General features: G+C 42.6%; 1 protein-coding gene across 1 annotated transcript in view; it reads left to right on the forward strand.

Moving 5' to 3' along the window:
* antxr2a (ANTXR cell adhesion molecule 2a) overlaps positions 1-25,513 on the forward strand; it is a 102,938-nt gene that overhangs the window by 23,238 nt on the left and 54,187 nt on the right. The window contains exons 8-11 of the mRNA XM_080432988.1: positions 2,658-2,718; positions 4,753-4,848; positions 7,938-8,007; positions 24,624-24,702. Of these exons, the coding sequence (XP_080289114.1) occupies positions 2,658-2,718; positions 4,753-4,848; positions 7,938-8,007; positions 24,624-24,702 (306 nt within the window). The remainder of the gene's footprint in view (positions 1-2,657; positions 2,719-4,752; positions 4,849-7,937; positions 8,008-24,623; positions 24,703-25,513) is intronic.

Raw genomic sequence — 25,513 nt, forward strand, 5'->3', positions numbered from 1 at the left:
AAAACGTGTAAGCATTTAGAAGAACTTTTATTTGCCCCAGAACTTATTTTCGGCAACAATAAAAAATCCAATGCAAAAGAAAATCCCATTGACTTAATCCATTTAGACCGGGAACGCAGCTGTGTGTCGTTTTTTTAAGATTTCTTTTGGGCTATTCAAAAATAGCAGATCTACAAGCTCATAGCGCGGCACCGAGTGCCGCGCTATGAGCTTGTAGATCTGCTATTTTTTTTTAAATCGTGAACATTTGTGCTTATCTTTGAATATATATATCTTTCTTAAAGTGAACATTTGTAACTCACATCTTTGCTTGTGGGGGGTCTCTGGAACAACATATTTTCAGAGGGGGGTCCGCGGCCAAATACATATCATTTTGGGGGTCCTTGACATGAAAAAAGTTTGAGGACCACTGATGTCATAGCAACATATATCATAGCAACATATATCATAGCAACATATATCATAGCAACATATCTCATAGCGCGGTACTCTGTGCTGCGCTATGAGCTTGTAGATCTGCTATTTTTGAATAGCCCAAAGAAATCTAAAAATAGCACACAGATGCGTTCCCGGTCTCAATGGGTTAAGTGGAGATAACTAGGAAGTTGCTAGCTTCCTTCTTCCGACCACAGAAATAAGTCATCTTTGGAACAACTCTATTCTAGGAAACACTGACTTCCAGAACCCCAGCGCTGGCTGAGATAATGTGAACAATGGCTTCCCCCTCTCCCACAAATCATATCTAGCATAGCTAGAATAGCTCCCATGTGAGCCAGGCAGTGTTGTAAAGTAACTAAAGTACATTTACTCAAGTACCGTACTTAAGTACGATTTTGAGGTACTTTTACTTTACTGGAGTATTTCCAATTGTCTATACTTTGACTTCTACTCCACTACACCTCAGAGGCAAATATTGTACTTTTACTCCACTACAATTATTTGAAAATGTAGTTACTTTGCAGATATAAATTATTACATTATAAAACATACATCAACCACTTTAGCCCTATTTTATACCTGAGCTATTTTCTCAATTATTTACAAGTCAATTTTGAATTCCGGACTTTAACTTGTAACAGAGTACTTCTACAATGCAGTAGTGATACTTTTACTTAAGTAAAACATTTGAGTACTTTTTCCACCATTGGAGCCAGGCCACATTGGCACCTCTGCATATCCTCACACAAATCAAATCTTTAGTGTTAGTTAATACTTGGAACTCATCTGTGTCACTTTAGATTTCTTTGGCTATTCAAAAATAGCAGATATACAAGCTCATAGCTCTGCTATTTTCGAGAAATATTTAACTTTTTTTTAGATTTTTTTAGAGTTTTTTTCAAAAAACTGTTGGGATTTAGAAAACATTTTTAAGAATCGCCTCAGGTCTTAATGGGTTAACTGAGAGAGTATACAAACGGAACCCTTTAAGGGTCTGTTTAACTCCAAACGTGTACTAATAGAACCAAATGGGCCCCGGTTCCATTTGTACCCTCTCGGGAGTTAAATGAACACTGATGATTTTTACAGTGCACACTGCTGTCTTCAGCCCTCTCTGCTTTTTAACGATTTCCATATCAAACTATCATATTTAATAACGCTGCCATAAGTGCCCCCCCCCCCACACACACGCACCCACACATACACGCGCACACACACACACACACACACACACACACACACACACACACACACACACGCACCCACACGCACGCACGCACACACGCACACGCACACGCACACACTCACACACTCGCACACACTCAGGATTGAAGTTTCGCCCAACGCGGGATGAAAGGTTCAAGTGTCATATATTGCGGTTAACCCATTAAGACCTGAGACCGATTCTACAAAATGTCTTCTAAATACTAACAGTTTAAAAATATATATATATATGTTGCTGTCAGTGGTTCTCAAACTTTTTCATGTCAAGGACCCCCAAAATTATATGTATTTGGCCGCGGACCCCCATCTCCACATATTTTGTTCCAGGGACCCCCAGAAGCAAAGATTTGAGTGTGTTCGCTTTAAAAAGAATATATGTATTCAACGATTTGCACACATTTTCACGATTTTTCAAAAATAGCAGCTTGTAGATCTGCTATGTTTGAATAGCCAAAGAAATCTTAAAATGACACAGATGCGTTCCCGGTCTTAATGGTTTAATATGCTTCTTTTTACTGATTGTGTACCGGGATTTGCATAGTTTGTCCTTTGTTGATTTATTGAATCATGGGAGATAGTAGGGCGCTGTGACAGTGGGCTCACACAGGGGCCTGTTTATATGATAATGTAGGATCCTCCGAGCTTTTTTTTTTTTTTAATAGAATGGAGGAATGTAATAGTCTTGCATAATTTTCCCATAAAGGCTGACACGGCCGCTCTCTCTCTCCGCCACGTCGCCGCCGCTGATATACGCCGGAGCCTCTCTCTCTCCCGGAGCCCACGGCCACGAGGAAACCCAGATCAAATGGGGCAGACATCTCTCAGGTGTTTGCATCCTAATCTCGCTCTCTAAACTTGACAGAGACGATAACTGCCGGCCCTTGATGTATTTATTATTCTAGCCGCTCGTGTAATAATGTATCCATTTCCGTTCTCCCGCCCCCCCTCCCCCTCCTCCCTCCCTCCCCCTCCTCCCTCCTCTCCTCTCTTCCCAGATATTGAAGCAATCATGCACCGAGATCCTGAGCGTGGAGCCCTCCAGTGTGTGTGTAAACCGTGAGTAGATGACCCCCCCTACACACACACACACACACACACACACACACAGGCAAGCTGGTGATAACCGAAACGACCGCCAAGGCGGTGTTTTAGACCAGTGGTTCTGAAACGTTTTTTTTTTGTGCCGAGGGCCTGCACTCTTTGAAGGTTTTTTGTGTTTCTGTGTGGAGTTTGCATGTTCTCCCTGTGTGATGCAGGGGAAAGGAACTGGTTGGAATAAGTTGTTCCTTCCACGCGCTACGTCCTACCGGGAAACCCCCCCCCCCCCCCTGTCAGGTCATAAGAAGCAGCTTGCTAGCTCCTCATGCATTGAAGGAAGCATGAGCTCAGTTCTGGGCTCTTCCTAGGCTGGCAGAGGGAGAGTAGCGCCCAGGATTACATAGGCAATTGGCACTGGGTGAAAAAATGGGTTGCAAAATCGTGGGATAACATTTTGAAATATCTACATATTTACACTATGCTGGAAATGCCAGTGGCGAGGCGCTTGGGAGTCTATTCTGCGCTGCGCGTTCACGCCTGCCGTTTTTTATCAGGCCAGTTTAAATATTTTCATCTTTTTTTTTTTTTTTTGATGGACAAACGGCCTTATTGATGTAGCAAGAGCATTGACCAATGTGGAATACTACCAGCTACAGATGAACAGCCACCTCAAAGAATTTTCCGGGTCAGTCACTCTGTAAAAAAAGTCCACAAACGCGTCCCGGATCCGAGCCAACACAAACCACAACGCATGTTGAGGAAGCTCAGCCCCGATGCCAAGTGTCCCAACAAGTGGAGAGGGAAAACAAATGAGTTCTGTTTTATTTCCAACGTGTGACATTTTGTTTGATATTCGATGTGGGTGTTTTTTGTGTATTGCATTTGTTTCAATCCAAATTCAATACGTGGGCCGTTGTTCTGTTTATCAAACCATGAATCATGATTTATTTGGATTATCTCATATCATACCGTCGATACCATCGTGCCAGACCTCCTTCAATTCCAAGCGCCAATAAACAGATTCAGTGTTTATTTTTTATGTTGGGGGGCTATACCCGTTCGTTTGCCGTTTCAATTTTGGATTGGGCCCTTGGATCACCAAAGCCATCAGAAGCGTGAAGCTCTAAAAACAAATTTTAAACCTTAGTTTCAGAGATTAGATTTTGTATTACCTTATTTGTCCCATAAGTTACATTTTCAGCTTCACCCAACTGATGGATGCAGCCTCTCTACCCAGTACCCACTAAGACATTGGACCCCTAAATTGATATGTATTTGGCCGCAGAACCCCCCCATCTGAAAATGTTTTGTGCCAGGGACCCCCAGAAGAGAACAACAAATAAAATCAAAATTATTCCAACCAATAATTTTCGATATTTTTCAGAAAGTTTCAAAAATAGCAGATGTACAAAGTTCCCAAGCTTGTAGATCTGCAATTTTTTAATAGCCAACGTATAAATGGATAAAGTGGTTGAAATGATTGAGATGCTACATTTAACTGCTTTAGCTGGGGACCCCCTGGAACCCTCCTCAAGGACCCCTGGGGGGTCCCCGGACCCCACTTTGAGAACCACTGCACTAGGCTGCATGTGTGGGTGTTTAGCCCATTCAATCCGGATACACATCTCTGTCATTTTCGATGTCTTTGGCTATTCAAAAATAGCAGATCTACAAGCTCATATGAGCTTGTAGATCTGCTATTTTTGAAAAATCGTGAAAATGTGTGCAAATCTTTGAATATATATTTTTTAAAGAGAACATTTGTAAAATATTGTGTTCCAGGGACCTCCAGAAGCAAAGATTTCAGTTACAAATGTTGTTTAAAAAAATATATATATTCAAAGATCTGCACAAAATGTTCAGGATTTTTCAAAAATAGCAGATCTACAAAGCTTGTAGATTTGTTATTTTTGAATAGCCCAAAGTATAAAATAATGGTTATAGCTCAAATCTTAAAATGGCACTGATGCGTTCCAGGTCTTAATGGGTTAGTGTGCATGTTTGGGTGTGTGTGTGTTGCATGTTGACCTGTTTCTCCTCCTCTTCCCACAGAGTCGTTTGACGTGGTCCTCAGGGGGAACGGTTTCACCCAGGGACGCACCAACGAGGGAGTGGTCTGCACCTTCACGGTCAACGAGCAACAGTTTCGTAAGTGTCTGTTTAACCGTAGGGCTGGCCCAATATACTAACATCTACAACAGTGGTTCCCAAACTTTTTCCATGTCAATGACCCCCAAAATGATATGCATTTTGGCAAAAATACTTTTGTGCCTGGGATTTAGATAGATATAGATGAACTAACCATGCATACAATGCAACATCAAGATGTCAACTCATAAATCGGACATGTTGAATATTGACCGAGTGTTGCAAAAACTTGGAATTCTTCTCCATACAAACTCGCCAACATCTGCAGCCTCCAAGAAAAGTAAGATGAAAAAGCAAAGATCGACGAGCTCAAAACACGTCGCTTTGCATTTCGAGCTTGTGGATCTGCCACCTTTGATGCTTTTGAGTGATGCTGTAGTATGATCAAGTATAAGGCATTCATTTACGAAGTGGACATAAGACGTTTCGTAACACTTGCTATGCATGCCATGTCTATAATGCATTATAAACAACAGGATGCATAGAAAGTGTTACCGTAGCGATACCACAATATAAAAATATACCTGTTACAAGTAAAAGGCCCGTGTTCAAAATGTTTCTTGAGTAAAAATACAAAAGTATTGGCATCAAGATATACTTAGAGTACCAAAACTAAAATGTTTGAAAATAGCAGATCTACAAGCTCACAACGCGTTGCGAGCTTGTAGATCGGCTATTTTCAAATAGCCTAGGTATAAAATATGGCTAAAGTGTATGTTTTATAATATGATAATTTATATCTACAAAGTAACCAGTAACTAAAGTTTTCAAGTAATTGTAGTGGAGTAAAAGAGCAATATTTGACTCTGAGATGTAGTGGAGTAGAAGTAAAAGTATTGAAAATTGGAAATACTCCAGTAAAGTAAATCCAACCAACACCGATATCTAAACACACATACGTGCTATTGTAGTCCGGGGCATTCTTGTGGCATTCTTGGTTCAGTACAAAGGCCTGAGTCTTAGGGAGTGCATCAACGCGCAGCCACTCTATATCTCTCTACTAAATCTAAATAAAACAAAGCAACGAGGCTATGCAAGTCACCCTGCCTCTTGTTTTTCTGATCCCGCAGTCTGTTCCATCAAGAATGACGTTTTTATCTCTGGCGGAAGGAAACTGCGTTTTGACACCGGGAGCCAAGTCCTTCTTGAAGGCTTTTTCTTTTTTGGCGGCGAGATCTGTGGAATCTGACGCTCCGCCAGTGACAGCCTCTTCCCTCCCACTAAAGTTATTTCTGACGTTCTTGACACTTTCTGACACAAATAATTTTCCGTTTTTTATATTTTTTCATTTTGGAAAGAAAGAACGCCACGCCGTCCGATTCAGGAAGGGTTAACATTAACCACTTAAACCCTATATACTCCATTGCCCGGAGTCGCCCAGGGATCTACTGTATACTAGTCCCCCTCCTTTCCCCCCCTCCTCTACACTAAATAACTTCCGCTGAAAATAGCGGGTCTACAAGTTCACGACGCGTCGCGTTGTGAGCTTCTAGACCGGCTATTTTTGCTTAAAGTTCGCCCGAGAGTAAGGGACGCTAAGGGTTCGTGGTTAACAGATGTCTTCCTGTTAATCCGCTCCTAGCCGAGGCGCTCTCTCTCATTGGCCCACGCCGGGTGCTATTTATTCCCTCATTGGCTCTCGCAATGTGTTCTGCCCAGACCCTTTTAACAGGAGGGGCACCTTATAATTATGGACGGGCGTTATTGCGATCGCAGGACATGCAGCACATATGGGGAACAGATGCTCCTGTCTTCTCCCTCTCTCTCTCTCTCTCTCTCTCAGCCCGACCAGCCTGGAGCCTGGAAGCAGCCGGGAGACAGAACCGACCCGTCTCCCGTTTAATCTTGAATGACCATCGGGGCTAAAGTGTGTGTGTGTGTGTGTGTGTGCGAGTCCGTGCTCTAAAGTAGACACATTTGTTGTATGTGCTCGCAAACGCATGTGGACATTCGCGCGTGCGTGCGCACACACACTCAGAGTTAAAGCGGCAGTCATTACGTTTTATATCGTGCCCGGAGAGTCGAACCCAGGTCTGTCATGAGAGACCAAATCACTTAACCGCTCAACTCAAGATGGAATGCCCCCCCCCCCCCTTGCGCTGATGAGCTTCGGGCAGTACTACTGGTCAACCAGTATACACGTACCCCATTTGAGAACCAATTGTTGTACTGCAGTGGTCCTCAAAGTGGGGTCAAGCAACTTAACCCCCCCCCCCCCCCCACACAGGGGTCCTTGAAAGGTTCCAGGGGGGTCCATGGCCGAATGCATATTAATTCGGGGGGGTCCCTGGCGTGAAATGGCTCGAGAACCATAGGTCTTACTGTACATATTGGTTTAAAACGTAAGGCTTCATTCATTCACGTGAGTTGTGGATGGCAGCTTTAAAGCAACACTTCCACTGTGCACGGCTCCCTCCTGTCCCTTTGTGTTTGTTGCTCCGTGACAAATGGCTGCCTCTTGTACATCTGGAAACAAGTCGTCTCTTTAACCCATTAAGACCGGATAGAACGCATATGTGTCATTTTAGATTTCTTTGGCTATTCAAAAATAGCAGATCTACAAGCTCATAGCGCTGCACCGAGTGCCGCGCTACAAGCTTGTAGATCTGCTATTTTTGAAAAATCGTGAAAGTTTGTGCAAATCTTTGAATATATATTTATGTTTTAAAGCGAACATTTTTAACTCCGATCTGTGCTTCTGGGGGTCCCTGGAACAACATATTTTGAGATGGGGGTCTGCGGCCAAATGCATGTCATTTTGGGGGTTCTTGACCTGGAAAAGTCCGAGCACCACTGATATAGCAACTTCAGTTTAAAAAATAAATAATTGTATAATATATTCAAAGATTTGCACAAATGTTCACGATTTTTCAAAAATAGCAGATATACGAGTGCCGCGCTATGAGCTTGTAGATCTGCTATTTTTTAATAGCCAAATAAATCTAAAGTGACACAGATGCGTTCCCGGATTGAATGGGTTAATTCATATGGCGTGTGTCATGGCGCGCGCGCGTGTGTGTGTGTGTGCAGGGAGCTTACTTTTTCTTTTAATTTTTTTTCTCCCCTTCTTCTTTTGTAATGTTTTCCAGATCATAAGCCCAGCACGGTGAGGAATGATTATCTGCTGTGTCCAGCTCCGGTGCTCTACGAGGTCGGACAGTAAGTACCTCGTCAACACCAGCTGGTCTACACTGTAGAGCAGGCCAGAGCCTTGTGTTAGAGAGTTGCGCCAATGAGGGGGCAGAAACAGCGTCGGTCACGTGGTTCATGTAAACTGGAAATATAGTTACAAGGAGCCGTAGACTTCAATGCATTCCATGAACTTCCGGTTTAGGGCTTTGTCACTATTCGCCAATGTAGAAGACCTGGCCCGAAGAAGTGAACGCGAGTGTCAGAACTCTCTCTCTCTCTATGGGTCTGGAGCAGTGGTTTTCAACCTTTTTCATGCCAAGGACCCCCATCTGAAAATGTTTTATGCCAGGGCCCCCACAGAAGCAAAGTAAAAAAAGTTTTCGCTTTAAAAAAATATATATATTCAAAGATAAGCACACATTTTCAAGATTTTTCAAAAATAGCAGATGTACAAGCTCATAGCGCGGCACCGAGTGTCATGCTATGAGCTTGTATATCTGCAATTTTTGAATAGCCAAAGCTAAGTGGTTAAAATGCTTGTGATGCTTTATTAAGTAGCTGGGGACCCCTGGGGGTCTCCGGACCCCACTTTGAGAACCACGGCTGTAGAGTACATTATCCCTATATTTCATATATCCCGTATAAAAACATATTAGTCTACACTGGGATTTCACTATCCCTACCGATGTTGAGCTGTCAATAACACAAACACGTCGTTAAGAATGATGTGATTTATTGAGGTTACGTGTCTGCAAGAGGATTATTAGAATCATTTTATTATTATTTGTATCAACGCGCAATCTTTGTAAACATGCCTTGGTTTCCAGCTGTGAGTGTGTGTACATTTTGATGATGTGCGTTATTTCCTTTCAATCACTACTATTTAAAGGGAAACCTTAACTGATTTCCAACCTAAACCCAATTGTTCTGAAGTGAGGCGAGTAATAATAATATGGTTTGGCCTGTGACTCCTTCTGTGCGTTTCTCTGTGAAATGGTGACGGCGTGAAATGACGACGGGAAACGGCCACGTTTGAACAGTGGAGATGTTGCGTCAATACAACTGATTGTAAAAAAAAACAACAATCAAACCAAACATGATTCTCGATTATTCGATGAATCGAAAAAGTAAGTAAGTAATAGAAAAATCGCTAAGAAATTAAACAATAGTTGCGTCCCTAGAAAGAAAGACAAATATGTAGTTCTAAAACCTTAGCACCTGCAGCGTAAAAAAAACAATAATACATCAGAATTAAGTTCATAATCTTGATTGGATAACTATTCTTCAATTGTGCTCTCATCTGTTCTAATCTCTAAACGGAGCAGATGATTGCTAAGACCTTCGGATGGAACAGATTTTAATGTTCTCGCCGGCTACAATCCCATCATAAAAGTCTTGACGGGTGATGGCGTTCTCCTGTAGGCCGACTCACAATGAGATTATAGCTTTTATTCAAAGTCAACTTTGCAGGCCGGTAATCTCCTGACGTTGATGTCTGTTTCACCAAACTCTGACAAGAAGGTTGGATTTCATCGGTCGCCGGGTAGAAACTTCATATGTCCAAAAAAACGTTGCTTTTCAGGAAATAGAGAAAAATAACCTGTGTTCTATGGTGTGGTACGTTGAGGTATTGCTACTTTAACTTACTATAACCACTTCAGTCAAACAGACCTGTAATAACGTTTGGTGGGGTTTATCAATTGAATATTCCACTATGATCAAACCATTCTCTGATCCAAACTGGGCCTCTATTTTTTCTGGTGCATATGAATACAACTCCACAAGCATATGGAGGAGCATCAGCCAAAGAGAAGGAAAGGAGCCTGACCCCAGAGGTCAAATGCCCTTTTTTACACACACCGCTGCACGACTGAGTGCCCCGCACACACACACACACACACACACACACACACACACACACACACACACACACACACACACACACACACACACACACACACACACACACACACACACGTGCATGCGTGGATGTGTATTTAATGATTATTATATAATCACTAAATTACCCCTGTCCACACTACAGACCTGAGTTGCATCTGTACTTTTTACACCAAATCTCTTCGCCAAAAATAGCCAATCTACAAGTTCAGTTGTGAGCATGTAGATCTGCTATTTTTGGGTGAATGTTCCCCCCCGGAATAGGTAAATAAGTACAAATCTGAGTACTGCTATACCACCACACTGCGTCTATAATACTTCTCCAAACGGCTCGCGATCCTTCGTGTCGACGCCACGAAACACGGAGCGCAGTCAAACAGCAAAGCCAATTCTAGCGTAGGTCTCTGAAACACCGCCCCCCCCCCCCCCCCCCCCCTCCCCCATGGAGCAGATGGATTCACCGCGCCCGCTGCTATAGAAAACAAACCCTGCTGAATTATTCATGAGGGCGCCGCTTGCATTAGCCCCCCCCCCTCCCCCTCCCTCTACTCTACCTGCTTGGGTAAATAAAGCAGGTGTCGACCTCCCGGCCCCCGTAGCTCCTGTAGTTATCTTTTGCCCTCCGCCTCGTTGTTGTGAAAACACCAGGTGAGGACATGTCGGTGCAAGACCACAGCCACTTAACCCATTAAGACCTGAGGCCGATTGAAACATTTCTTTTTTCCTAAATCCTAACGCTTAAAAAATATATATATATTCAAAGATTTGCGAACATTTTCAAAACATTTCAAAAATAGCAGATCTACAAGCTCATAGTGCGGCACTCGGTGCCGCGCTATGAGCTTGTAGATCTGCTATTTTTGAATAGCCAAAGAAATCCAAAAAAAAATGACACAGACGCGTTCCCGGTCTTAATGGGTTAACCTCCCCCGTCGACGGCCCCAGTGGGGCCCCCGCCAGGCCGGGCGGGGGGGGGGGGGCGGGCTCCTAATGGGGAGTACGCAGTGAGGAGGGGGGGGGGGAGTGGGGAGGAGGGGGAGGCGGCATCATCAACAGATGCCAGTGTTTCCAAGTACCCCGACCGCCACAGCTGTCACCACAGATGATGCCCACCGCCGCCACGGAAGCGCTGCTTCTATACTTGCATCACTCAATGAGCGAAACCGGGAGAGAGAGGGCCGAAGGAGGGACGTTATATGAAAGCCCCACGATGTATGCTTAAATGCTGTCAGAAAACAGATATACAGTAGGGGGTCTATAGGGGGTCCTCAGAGTTACTACAGGGGGGCCACCAAATATTTGTGTGATTGTTCTTTTTTTTTTTTTTTTTTACATTAACACATTGACCGCCAGAGGTTAATCTCATAATGTACTCACCAGTGCCAACGTTTTATTGTTGTTTTTTGTTTTTTTCACGTCGCCATAGACCTCGTTAAAATCCTTAGGATTGAGCTGAGCACTGTTTGTAAACATCGCGGAGATCTCCCTGCGTGTACCAGTCCAAACCACGTGTCAAACGGAGCCGCCATGTTGTAGTTAGAACGGTTTGTTAAACAGTGATCAGCGAGGAGAAAAACTACAATCGAAGAAAATGGCGTTACAGTGTGCGCTTTAGAATGGAGTCCTACGGGATCTGCAAAACGTGATCCTGAATAATTCCATTTCCGGTGGTGTTACGATGAAATGTGCCGTAGTAGAAAATTGAAAAAAAAAAAAAAAACACAGTCCGTAGGCTACGGGCCCGGCGGTGAGAGTGTTAAAGGGATAGTTCACCCCCAAAAAGATTTTTTTTCTGTCGATTAGTCACCCCATGGAGACTTCAATTTATGGAAATTTTTCAGTTTTTGTCACATTCCTAAGCCAATAATTTGATGACCGTCAGGAGACACAAAGAGTCTCCTTTGTGTCTCCTACCGAAACCACTGCCTACCGGTCCGCTGGTCATCAAATTATTGGCTTAGGAATGTGACAAAAACTAAAAAATATTCATTAGTCTCCATGGGGTGACTAATCGGGTGAACTATCCCTTTAACCACTTCAACCTTAAATCCTTATTCTGAGGAACATCAGCGGATGAGTCAATGAAATCTATGAAAAAGTTTTATCTGCAACACAATTGTTTACAATATGTAGTGGGGGTCCCTGCTTCATCTCTCTCTCCTTGGCCTGAAAGACACCCCCCCGTCCCCCCCCAGCTAAATGAGGAACAGTTAGAAGTTAAACCCATTGAGAGAACGTATAAAAATAACTACCGGTATTCAGAATGAGATCATAGGTTTCACTCTCTCTACTCTTGCCTCCCTTACAGTACAGTACTCTATAATTCTATAAATCAAAAACAACAACACACATCTATTATGGGGGTCCCGGGCTGGTACAAGCTCTTTTCAAATGGGCAAGGGGGCATTTGTGTAAAATACAACTTTTTTTTTCTCGCACAACTAGATTAAAAAGGTTTAGAAGCAGGTGCGTAGGCAGATAAAAAACAGTAGACGAGATCAACAATAAAAGATATACCCGCACAGAACACTGCCACTTGCCATGGTGAAGAGAAAAGATTAAAGGGATAGTTCACCCCTAAAATGACATTTTTTCTATCAATTACCCATTGTTGTGACATTCCTAAGCCAATAATTTGATGACTGGCAGCGGTTCCAGTAGGAGAGACACAAAGAGTCTCCTTTGTGTCTCCTACCGGAACCGCTGCCGACAGGTCCGCTGGTCAAATTATTGGCTTAGCAATGCGACAAAAACAAAAAAATGTCCATGAATTCAAGTCTCCATGGGGTAGAATATCGATAGGAAAACAAGAAATTGTTTGGGTGAACTATCCCTTTTAATGTAAAGCAACGTTTTGGTCGTGTAGACCTTCCTCAGGCAATGATGCCTGAGAAGAGAAATTCTTGAGAAGGGAGGAGAATAGAGATATGTAAAAGCAGGAGAAATAAAAATATAAAAAAAGAATAGGAGCGGGTCAAAATAATCCAAAGTATATATACTTACTGATAGCATATCGTCTATGTCGGGTGGAAACCTCATATGTCCAAAACGGTAACTTTTCAGGACTCAAATAGAAAAACGGCAAAAGTAGCAGATCTACAAGCTCGAAGCGCGACGCTTGTGGATCTGCTACTTTTGCTTTCGTGTGACGCTTTAGTACGATCAAGTAGGGAATACGGAGATGAGAGGTTTCTGCCTCTTATCTCTGATATGTACATGATGTTTCGGGAAGATTAGTTCAATGCAAGAAAAAACTAAAACAAAAGGCTGTTCTGTGGCCCAAGCAGAGGCGCGGCGTTAACGGAGCGCGCTCAGTATAGCGTCTGCTGCGGCGACGGCCCGGGAGCAAGAGGCCGACAGATGGATTGGAGGAGACGTGGCCACCGGGGGTCTCCTCCGGTGGCACGCGCAGGTGGTCCGGGGTGGCAGGGATTGCCGGAGCACGCGGTGAATTATTTAAATGGGGAGAGCGTGGAAAAGGGAATTGCCGCATCTGTCGCGCATCCTCTTAAAGGCCCTCCACCAGATGTGTTTACTCACCGCCTCCCCGTACCAGCTAACTACTTAATGGGTCACCGTCGGCAGCCAAGAGTTAATTAAGCGGTGCCTTTTTTCCAAATGGCGGGGCACCTAGCGCCCGCCGGTCCACGCGGCCCGTCATCAAGGACCTGGACGGCACTGCGAGCAAAGGCTGCCTGGTTGTCAGAATGTTGATGTCGCCGGGTAGAATGTGACGTCGGGAGGGATCGAGATGTTTTTTTTATAGATGCTTTCCACTTTGTTCTTTGTTCTGTGCAGTGGTGGACTGTTACAGTGTACATTTACTTGAGTACTGTACTTAAAGTAGCAATACCGCAAACGTTTTCAAACAATAATAAAAAGTGATGTAGTGGGGTAGAAGTGTAAAGTATTGAAACATTTACATTCTCTAAATTAAAAAAAAAACTCAGCATTTTACTTAGCCCATTAAAACTGGGAAAGCATGTGTGTCATTTTAGATGTTAGCGTCGGCTATCTACAAGCTAGACTGCCCCAACGCTCCTGATTTCGTGTATAGAGGGGCGGGTGTAAAGAGCCGGCGAGAGATTGCGGCTGATCCCATTGGTTCACCGATCTGTCCGTCAACCCCCGCCCCGTTAACACAACATTACGAGCGACGCCCACTGCACTCTGGTTGGTTGGGAAGTGAAACACTTCCTCATACCGAGTACACCAACGCGCTGGGCCAGGCTTTTATTTTTTAGCAACACTAAACAATAAAAGCCTGGAGATCGAGGCTATCTACAAGCTCACTGCATGTCACTTTGTACCTCGCTGCAAGCTTGTACATCTGCTATTTTTGAACATTTTTGAAAATATCTTGAAAGCGTTTGAAAAAACATTTAATAAGTTTGCATTTTTTACACAACTCTTCTCTTCTGAGAGGGTCCGCGGCCAAATACGTATCATTTGGGGGGTCCTTGGCACGAAAAGGTTTGAGAACTACTGATTTAGAAGGCCATTTGTAGAATCGGCCTCATGTCTTAATGGGTTAAGTTCAATACTTGTAGTGAATGTACGTACTATACGTACTGTAGTTACTTTGCATCACTGCCCGGCCTGCCACACATCCCGGTGCAGACTGATGAGTCTGGGGGATCCAGAGTGGCAGGCCTCACATATGCTCCACCCTCAATTATTCAGCCTTCCCCAACGTTCACGTCTTTAAGCCAAGTTTGGAAGCCATTAGTGGCACCCGTGTCAGCCTGGTCCAGCTGCATGGCATCAGCCAGGCTTAGCTTCAACGGCGAGGCTAACTTTGTGACACGCTGGTGCCAAGCGCCGGGACAGAGTGGCAGCAAACCGACCTCCCTTTGAGAAGAAGAAAGAGTCTGCTTTTTCTTCTTCTGGTGACAACCGGGATGTCCCATGTCACTTAGTACCAAAGTTTGACTGATCCCTTGACAGTCTGCCCCTCTCATCTCCCATGTTTACATGCATAAGTAGCTGCATTTCTTCTCCATGCTTTCCATCTCATCATGGAAAAGTTAAGTGGCAGTGAGCGATGATGTGGTGATGTGATGAGATGTGAGGTTTGCACACTAGCGGACACCAACTTGGGACTCCTAGTCAAACATTTTCATGTCAGGGATCCCTGGATTTATATGCATTTGGCCACAAAAACTCATTTGAGAAGATGAGAGAGAGATAATTATGTCAATACCTTTTTGAAAATAACTGATGTACAAGCTCTATTGAGACATTTAAATGGTGTCAAAGGTCATGTCTCACCTAGACACAGGATCTGACACAAATTTTGATCTTATGGTCAAGATTCAATTTATCCCCTGAGCAAGCAGGCCGGCTCTATTAGCTCAATGGTAAGAATTGCAGCACTTGCAACACAAACCGAGTTCAAATCCGGGGTATGTGGGGACCCGCTGGAACCCCCTCAAGGACCCCTGGGGATCCCTGGACCCCACTTTGAGAACGACTGTCCTACATTGACACCCTCCCCACCCCCCATCAGCATCCGTAGAGAGATGTGGCCCATGGCATATCAAGTATGTTTACTATGTAACTTTAAGTCTTCTACCCCAGATTTGAACCCGGTTTACTGCGCAAGTGCTGAGCTAATAGAGCCAGTGTCTATGTGAGAAATGACCTTTGACACGATTTAAATGTCTCAACAGATGGGCTGGGAGACAAAATACAACCACCCAAAATACAACCCCCCCCCCCCAAAAGAAATAAAATAAACAATTTGTGGACCCCCCTGAGGGTCCCGTCCCCCAGTTTGGGAACTACTGGTCTACACAAGAATTCTACAAATGGCACTTGACGTCACATGGCCCAAATCAGAAACGTGGCCCTCTATGGATGCTGATTGGAGGGAGGGAAGGGTGGCAATCTGTAGGGCAGTCTTTTTCAAAGTGGGGTCCAGGCAGGGGTCCCCAGGGGTCCTTGAGTGGGTTCCATCGGATCCCCAGCAAAATTCTAAAAAACAGAAAATCTACAAGCTCACAACGCACCACATCGTGACACGTTGTGAGCTTGTACATCGGCTATTTTCAAAAAATGGTTGACTTATCTCTCTCTCATCTTTTCAAATTAGTTTCTGTGGCCAAATGCATATCAATCCAGGGATCCTTGACATGAAAATGTTTGACTTGGAGTCCCAAGTTGGTGTCCGCTAGTCTGCAACCCTCACATCTCATCGCATCACCACATCATCGCTCACTGCCACTTAACTTTTCCATGATGAGATGGAAAGCATGGAGAAGAAATGCAGCTACTTATGCATGTAAACATGGGAGATGAGAGGGGCAGACTGTCAAGGGATCAGTCAAACTTTGGTACTAAGTGACATGGGACATCCCGGTCGTCACCAGAAGAAGAAAAGCAGACTCTTTCTTCTTCTCATAGGAGGTCGGTTTGCTGCCACTCTGTCCCGGCGCTTGGCATCAGCGTGTCTCAAAGTTAGCCCCGCCGTTGAAGCTAAGCCTGGCTGATGCCATGCAGCTGGACCAGGCTGACACCGGTGCCACTAATGGCTGCCAAACTTGACTTAAAGACGTGAACGTTGGGGAAGGCTGAATAATTGAGGGTGGAGCATATGTGAGGCCTGCCACTCTGGAGCGTTGTGAGCTTGTAGTTCGTCTATTTTCACTATTTATCTGTGGAACCGGGTCAAACTCGATGTAATGCCTACAATTCCAAGTGCTTGTCAGGGTGGGGGGTCCCCAGTTCAAATATGATTATTTTGGGGGTTTCCGTGCCTTTTTCTGCTGTGCTGTGAGCGTCCATTTCTCGCCCCCGTACAGAAGTAGTGACTTTTCGGGCTGCATCTCAGGTCCTTAAATTACATCCTCATTTCCTACACTTGCATCCTTTCCTTGCATGTTAGTCCCTCCCACTGAGGAAACGTGTACGTAGGAAACGAGAAGAGGAGAGAGGACAGGAGGACATTTTGTTTAGAGAAGTGTCTAGTCGTGCGACGTCCATTTCTGACGACAACACAGCTGACACGCCTCCTCCCTTGTAGGGCCGTTATTTTGCCAGCTGGACGGGTTCACCACACAGCACGCTGTTCAGCTTGGAAAGACTTCCTGGTAGCAAGCACTTGGGTTTCCTATCTCCTACCTCCTTGATGCTTCCTAATCCTATTTCCTAAGTCCTTCGTACAGGCATAAGACACTTGACACGAGTAGCACAATGGTCGACGACTACTTCCTCTAGGAGTTTAGGATGTGGGAGATAGGACACATCAGAATACGGACCTGACATGCAGGGAGCATTGTTTATTAGTAAATGATTCACCTGCTGTTGGTGGCCTTCGTCGGTCACTGTGGACAACTTACTGGGTGCAGGGCTGAAACTATGGATCACTTTCTTTTGCAGTTATACTTTCGATTACTTTTTCGATGAATCAAACAATGGAGAGCGGGTTTAAAAAATACTACTAAATCAATTAGTCAACTTTAAGCAGCGGGCTATACTTCGTTATACAATGGTGTCATGCTAAAATACAGAAGAAAAGCTATCTATAAGCTCACAGCGCCATGTGACTGGTAGATCTGAGCCTATAATGCCCAAATTACAGATAACGATTGTAGCCTTATTGTTTTCCACTGTTTGCCCCCCTATGTGATTGACAAACACCCTTTCATCATCCTTCTGCTTTCCCATTGAACAAAGGAACGTATCATCATTGCTGTCAGACAGAAAACACATGCAAAGCATTTCATGTTTTACTAGGCAGCTCATTCCAATCACACGGCCCGTCAAAGGCTCTGGGTGGAATGCACTCATTTTGACTGATCGTGTTCAGGATGTTTTGTTTTTGGTGTCAGCAATATATTTCATTTGTCAAGTAATCTTTGTTTATATATAGCATTTTCATGTCAAGGACCCCCTAATTGTATTTGGCCGCAGACCCCCAAGATTTTGTGCCAATGAGCCCGCATCAAATATTTATGTTAACTCATTGAGTGCCATTCACGTGTTTCACGTGTTTTAACGCTATGGTGCAACGTGCCAATCACGTGTTTCACGTGTTTTTGAAAAAAGTAGTAAAAAAAATATATAATAGATTTGCAGCTCCATCCACTCCTTGTTTAACTTATAACTGAAAAAGGCTGTATCTCGCTTCCTAAGCACAAAACAAAAAAACTAAAAATCGTACTGGCCAGAAATAGCCAGAAATAATTTGGGCACTCAATGAGTTAAAATATTTCAAAACTATTCCAAATGTTCAAGATTTTCTTTTTATAACCACTCTACAAGAGTTTGTCGTTTAGAAATGTAAATTGAGAAGATTTATTATGCTATAGCTTGTGGTTTTCTCTTCTAAGCAAAATGAGGTAGCGGTACTGAAGCCAAAAACGTTTTCTAAATTAAGCCGTTTTTCTATAGTAGCCTACTGCACAGTGTTGCGGAAATTTCTAGGTAAATGCACCGATGAAGTCAAGTCAAACAGGAAATTCCTATGTTAATTTGTAGTTGTCAAGATAATGTCGTAAAACACTTCACACATCTATTTTAAAAGAATGACTCTTCTTCCGGTGTACCAGACATGCAACCACAACACAACACAAAACAACAGAAATTAGACCTCATTAGAGGGAAGTTGCTTAATGTGACACTTATGTCATCCAAACATGACAGGAAAGCATAGACAAACCTCTCATGTCAACCACTTGCGACAAATAACGAAAATATCCGATCTATAAGCTCACAACACGTCGAGACGCATTGTGAGCTTGTTGAGTGTCTATTTTAGGTATATATTGTTTTTCATACCGTATAATGCAAGACGTGCACAAATATAACACATCTTTGCTGTCGGGCACAAAACTCTTATCTCCATATCTTATTTTTTCGTAAATGAACGCCCTACTTGATCATACTACAGCTTCACACAAAAGTATCAAAAGTAGCAGATCCACAAGCTCGAAACGCGGCGCGAAGCACTGGTGAACTGGGGAAGCTGTGGTCAAAACTTGATAGATGCTTGACACCAAGCTGTATATCTGTATATTTTTAGATTGTATCTAAAAAAATATATATTTCACCACATAAGTAGTATTAATTGTATTCATCCTTCTGTTGCACACATGTATAGGCTACTGTATCATCTTCATCGTCGTGAGCTTGTACATAAGCTATTTTTTGTTCCGCGACACCAGTGTGTGCAACTAACTATGAGGCCTTTAGGTTTTCATATTTGACCCAACATTTAGTGCAGTTTACATTTAATGTTTCTCCTTTGAAAATGTCACTAACAACCATGAATTTAACCAGGAACTGGCTCTCATCAGAGGCTACAGCAGAAAGACGCAAACCCTTACAAATTAATTTATTCCACCGTCCAGGACAATGTCGTTAAAAGAATTGCCTCACGACTGAATTACTTAAGCGTGCTTTTTTTTTCATCTGGAAAAAAAAAAAAGAATAAACCGAACGAAGAACATGAAATATGATTTGCACATTATTTCCGGCGCAGATTCTGCTTGCTCAACAGTAAACTCTTGACAATTAACCGTTTAGTGCCTGAACAGAAATTGAAGCCCTTACTGACTCTGGTTGGGTTGTGGTCAGTGTTGCCAGGTTTTGCGAGAGAAGCAAGCAGACACACACACACACACACACACACACACACACACACACACACACACACACACACACACACACACACACACACACACACACACACACACACACCCCAAGGGGTCTTCACAGAAAATAAAAGAAGCCCAAAGTAGCTTATCGTCTCTGTCAGGTGGAAACTTCATATTCCAAAACTGTTACTTTTCAGGATTCAAATTCAAAAACGGAATTAATTTACGAAAAAACACAAAGTTAGAATATGGAGATGAGAGGTTTCTGCCCGACAGCAACGTTATAATTAGCGGACTTGGCAACATCGGTTGAGGTGTGTTGTTACGGATATCTGGCGATGTCTGGGGGGGAACGGCGGGCCTTTGTCAGTGTAACTCGCATGGGAGGTTTTCCTCCCTCATACCATCGTTGTTGGGCAGAAACCTTGTATCTCCGTGTTTCAATGTTTAATGTTTTCTCTTTAACCACTTAACCCCAGCATCTGTATTATAAGGAAAGCTTTCACAGAAAAGCTCACAACGTGTGTGTTGTGTTTCTGTGAAAGCTTTCCCCACAAAAACAGAAAAGACACTTGTATAGAGAATAGAGCCCTGTGGGTCTGTGCTCAACCATATGGCGTTTAAGTGGTTAAATCAATTCCCTACTTCGTTGTGCGCGAGTGACGCTCAAAAGTAGCGAAAATAGCCGATCTACAAGCGAACAACGTGTTCGTAGCGATGCGTTGTAGATCTTGTAGATTTTTAGCTCTTTGAAAAAAAAAGGGTTTTATTTAAGTATTGAACCAATGAAAATAATTGACTAGAGCTGGTGACTAAATAATAACTACGTTGGATCCATTCGATGTCGGAAAGAAACCTTTTATGTCCAAAACTGTGTATTATTAAAAAAAAGGATTTAATATAGTGAAAATAGCTGATCTACAAGCACACAGCGGCGTTGTGCGCTTGTTGATCAGCTATTTTCACAACTCTTGTATGGCATTCATTTACGAAAACATAAACGTAAAAATCGGGATATTTGGAGATACAAGGTTTCTGCCCGACAACGGCGACGATATGCTTGGCTCTCCAGTTCCAGCTTGATTAGCAAGCTGCCTCCCCATTAGCGTGGATTGAGGATGTCAGCTAAATTAGCCTCTCCCCTCACCCATTCAGCATCGCTGCTTCATTAACATGCAAGAACCCGCACTGCCTCTCCCCCAATCCATCCCATAGTAAGCACAGACATGTAGGAACCTGCACCACCACCACCACACATAAAGGAATATCTTCCCTACCAAGTTCCTACCATCCTTTCCCCCATGTGTCCATAAATCGGAGTGTACTGTATGCACGTGTACATACGCTGATGATTTTTGGGGGGGTTTTGCACATATAAAAAAACAACACATTTGTAACAACAGCATAATATTGGGTTGTGCAGGTGAGATTTAGAAAACCCTGTGGGGTTTATAAAGTTAATCTCACCTCATTTAACAACAAAAATACAATAGAAGTTGGAAAGTAATAAGTAATATTATTATAATATTTTGGTTTATTACCTATGCCGCAAAAAATTGTGAGCGTTCTGCAAAATATGTAGGAGCATTCTGAAGAAATGTATGGACATTGGAAAAATGCCTGAACATTCTGTGAAAATGTGTGAATTCTGCAAAAATGTATGAACATTCGGCAAAAGTGAATGAAGATTCAGGGAATCGGCATGCGTTTGTGAGCTTGCAGATCGGTTAATTTGGATATTTGACCTAAGATCAAAGCATGTGGTGATTAAATATTTAGGTGGGGAGGAGAGGTGATAAGGAGACGATTTGGACTGTTTAGAATCCACGGCATTATAGTAATATTTTTAGAGTAGATTTATAGTTTTTTTTATTGAATACTTTATTAGTGTGTAAATGTAAACAACACGTGGCACAGTAAGACATTAAGGCTAAAAGGATAACATTGTGGTCCTAAGTATTCAGTTAATCAACATAAGAATGAACGCAATAATACATGTCATCAACAAATACAAACACTATTATGTACAAAAGAGATTGGAAAATGACACTTCCCTCCCCTTATAGATGTTGTTTCTGGCCAATTTGGAAAGAAACCAGTGTTACACATCCTTTAATGCAGTGGATTTCAAGAGGTTCCAGGTTCCAGCTAAATGATGGAGAGTTGGTAACCAAATGGACCCTTATAGATCTTTAACTCTTGAGAGCGTACAATGAAACCAAATGGACCCTTACGGGTCCATTTGGTTTCATTTTACGCTCTCAAGAGTAACATTATTGTTAAATATCTGCTATTACTTATGCACCGATAACCAAATATACTAAGTTTTGGGTCTGAGAGGCTAAATCTCATCAAACGGTGGTTCCGTGCCTCAAATGCCCAATAAATAATGGACTTTGATATGAAAAGGGTTGAACATTCTCAATATCAAATTATTCCATGGCACCCCCTGGTATAGCCTACTGACGTCACCGTGGCACCCTGGGGTGCCGCACGGCGCTCACTTTGAGAAGCCCCCATGGTGTTTAGGATCCACTGCATGGTAATGATGGACCACAAGGTCTGGTGGCATCATCTGCTCTGAGCCCACAGGAGAGCCTGGGCCTCCGGCTCTGCCCCGGGCTAAATCCTTCAGCACACAGAGACAGCACGGCAGGGCTTGAAAGTATCTTATGTACATTTACTCAAGTACTGTAATTAATCCATTCAATCCGGGAACGCATCTGTGTCATTTTCAGATCTCGTTTGGCTATTCAAAAATAGCAGATGTGCAAGCTCATAGTGCGGCACTCGGTGCCGCACTATGAGCTTGCAATTTTTTGAAAAAACTTGAACATTTGTGCAAATCTTTGAATATATATATATTTTTAAGCGAACATTTGTAACTGAAATCTTTGCTTCTGGGGGGTCCCTGGAACAAAACATTTTACAAATGTTAGCTTTAAAAATATATATATTCAAAGATTTGCACACATTTTTTCTAAAATAGCAGATCTACAAGCAGTGCTGCACTCGGTGCCGCGCTATGAGCTTGTATATCTGCTATTTTTGAAAAGCCAAAGACATCTAAAATGACAGAGATGCATTCCCGGTCTTAATGGATTAAGTAAAATATTTGAGTTACTTTTACTTGAGTATGTCCATTTTTTTATTGTATAACTTCTACTCCGCTTCTACTTCTACTCCGCTCCAGCAAATATTGTGCTTTTTTTACGCCACAACAATTAATATTTGGAAATTTCAGTTACTAGTTACTTTGCAGATTAACAAATTAACAAATTAAGCCTATTAAGCTATGTTATATTTCATTGTCTATTTTACGATAGCAGATCTATGAGGTCACACCGTGTTGCAATGCGACACGTTGTGATCTTGTAGATCTGCTATTTTAGAAAAAAGTTATTTTATATTAGTAGTTTTTCGGGAATTCGTTTTACTTTTACTTTACAGTATATTTATATACCAATACTTTTGTTGTTTTTTAAGTACAATTTTGAATAACAGGACTAATACTTGTAAAGTTACAAGTTGTTAGTAAAGAAGTCAGAGTAGTGCCCACCCGCCACTGGCCTCGCTCAGACAATAGAAGGCTCACTTTGAGTTTGACTCCCGCTCCTCTACCTCGTCGTCATCGGGAGGGGGGGAAGATTTCAGGCGTTTCGCTCGTCGTTCCATTTCCTGAATTCTCATTAAGGCGGCGGTAATTGGATCGGGCGTTAATAGACATATGGAGATTGCGGTGCCGTTCATCATTAGGGTCTTTAACGCACTAAGACCGGGAACGCATCTGCGTCATTTTTTTTATTTCTTTGGGCTATTCAAAAATAGCAGATCTACAAGCTCAAAGTTTGTAGATCTGCTATTGTTGAGAAGAAAAAAAACATTTTTGCAAATCTTTGAATATAGGCCTATATATTTTTAAGCATTTTTAAACATTTGTAAAAAAAATTGTTACAGGTACCTCCAGCAAAGCAAAGATTTGAGTTACAAATATATATATTCAAAGATTTGCACACATTTTCTAGATTTTTCAAAAATAGCAGATCTACAAGCGCACTCGGTGCCGCGCTATGAGCTTGTATATCTGCTATTTTTGAAGAGCCAAATATATAAAAAAATGACACGGATGCGTTCCCGGTCTTAATGGGTTAATTGCACCCACTCCGGCCGCCTGCCGTTCCTTTCTAAATAAGTCATAGTGGTTCACACACTCTGTCTCTGTGCCTGGTCATCACGGGCCCATTCTTTATTCTCAGCGTGTTAACGATTGAAATAAACGAGACCACCAATTGCATCCAGGATTTCTTTGTTTAGTTCAGTGGTTCTCCCAACCTTTTTCATGTTAAGGACCCCCAAATTGACGTGTATATTTGTACGCGGAGCCCCATCTGAAAATGATTTGTAGCAGAGACCCCCAGAAGAGAAGATTTATGTAAAAAAAGTAAATTCAACATTTTCAACATTTTCCAAACATTTTCGATATTGTTCAGAAATGTTTAAAAAATTGTAGATCTACGAGCTCGCAGCGCGACACAAAGTGACGCGCTGTGAGCTTGAATATCTGCAATTTTTTAATAGTCTACGTATAAAATATGGATACAATGATTGTGATGCTTTTGCTGGGGACCCCCTGGAACCCCTCGCCCCAAGGACCCATGGGGGTCCCCGGACCCACTTTGAGAACCTCTGGTTTAGATAGATATATAGAAAGATAATACAAATAATCATTGCTATAAAGTATTTGTTCACAGGGGTTTCCTCGACTTTCCAGCTATTTGTATTTAGTAAACAGAAAATACATTTTCACGTTGGGATACCAATTTCATCCAATTAGGAGAGAGGAGATAATTTAGTTTGTTCAAAGATAATTTATATGCTTCACTTTTCATAGTGTTCCCATGTGTCTGCTCTTTTTTGTTTGTTTGTTTGTCTCATCACCTGCAATTTCACTCGTTTATCCTAGTATCCTGTATGAGTTCTCTCTCCTGATTGGATATGATTTGTATCCCGACCTGAAGATGTATTTTCTTTTTACTTAAACTCTGCTTACTACTACAAAAGTATTTAACACTTGTTGTGAGCTTATAGATCTGCTATTTATAAAGGGGAAAAAGTGTTTGATGTGATTTCTTTCTTTCTTTCCAGGACCATGGATGTGCTGATCAGTTTGAACCATGGGAAGTCGTACATCTCCACCGCCCTTACCATCAGCGCCTCCACATGCGTGAGTGTCGATCATCTCCTGTTGGGAACGCTGGAGTTCTTGTGGTTTCTCTCTAGGGTTCTGATGACAGAGGATTTCCTTTCCTCCTTAAAGGGATAGTTCACCCTCAAAATGACTTTTTTTTCCTATCAATTAGTCGCCCCATGGAGACCCCATGTTTTTGTCGCATTCCTAAGCCAATAATTTCATGACCGGCAGTGGTTCCGGTAGGAGACACAAAGAGTCTCCTTTGTGTCTCCTACCGGAACCGCTGCCTGTCCGGTCCGCTGGTCATCAAATTATTGGCTTAGGAATGCCACAAAAACAAAAAAAATATCCATGAATTCATGGATATTCATAGTCACCTGGGGTGACTAATCGATAGAAAAAAAGTATTTTTTTGGGTGAACTATCCCTTTAAGCCCAATTTATAAATGATTAGGTGCCGGAGCTAAAAGTGAGTTTACCTGATCACTCGTCATGGTTTTCTCTACATTCGGGTGTTCTGCGCCTCCAAGATGTTTTGACTACCCAAACTACAGTACGAACTACAGGCTGCTGTGATTGGTCAGGCGTTCCGCATTGTTTCTGCGTTCATTCAGCCCAGCTTCTAAAGTTCATACTGTCAGTAGTGTAAGCCAGTCAAATTCAGCTGTAGTTTGGAAGAGACACAAGCCAACTTCCAGGAGGTACAAAGGAGGTACATTTTCTGATCTACAAGCTCACAACGCGTTAGCATTGTGACACATTGTGAGCTTGTACATCTGCTATTTTCACTATTTTTGGAAACGGGGTCAATTCATAATAATATATTTTTTTAAGTTTGGATCCC

Source organism: Gymnoscopelus braueri (genome assembly GCF_963280865.1).
Source record: "Gymnoscopelus braueri genome assembly, chromosome: 7".
NCBI lineage: Eukaryota > Metazoa > Chordata > Actinopteri > Myctophiformes > Myctophidae > Gymnoscopelus > Gymnoscopelus braueri.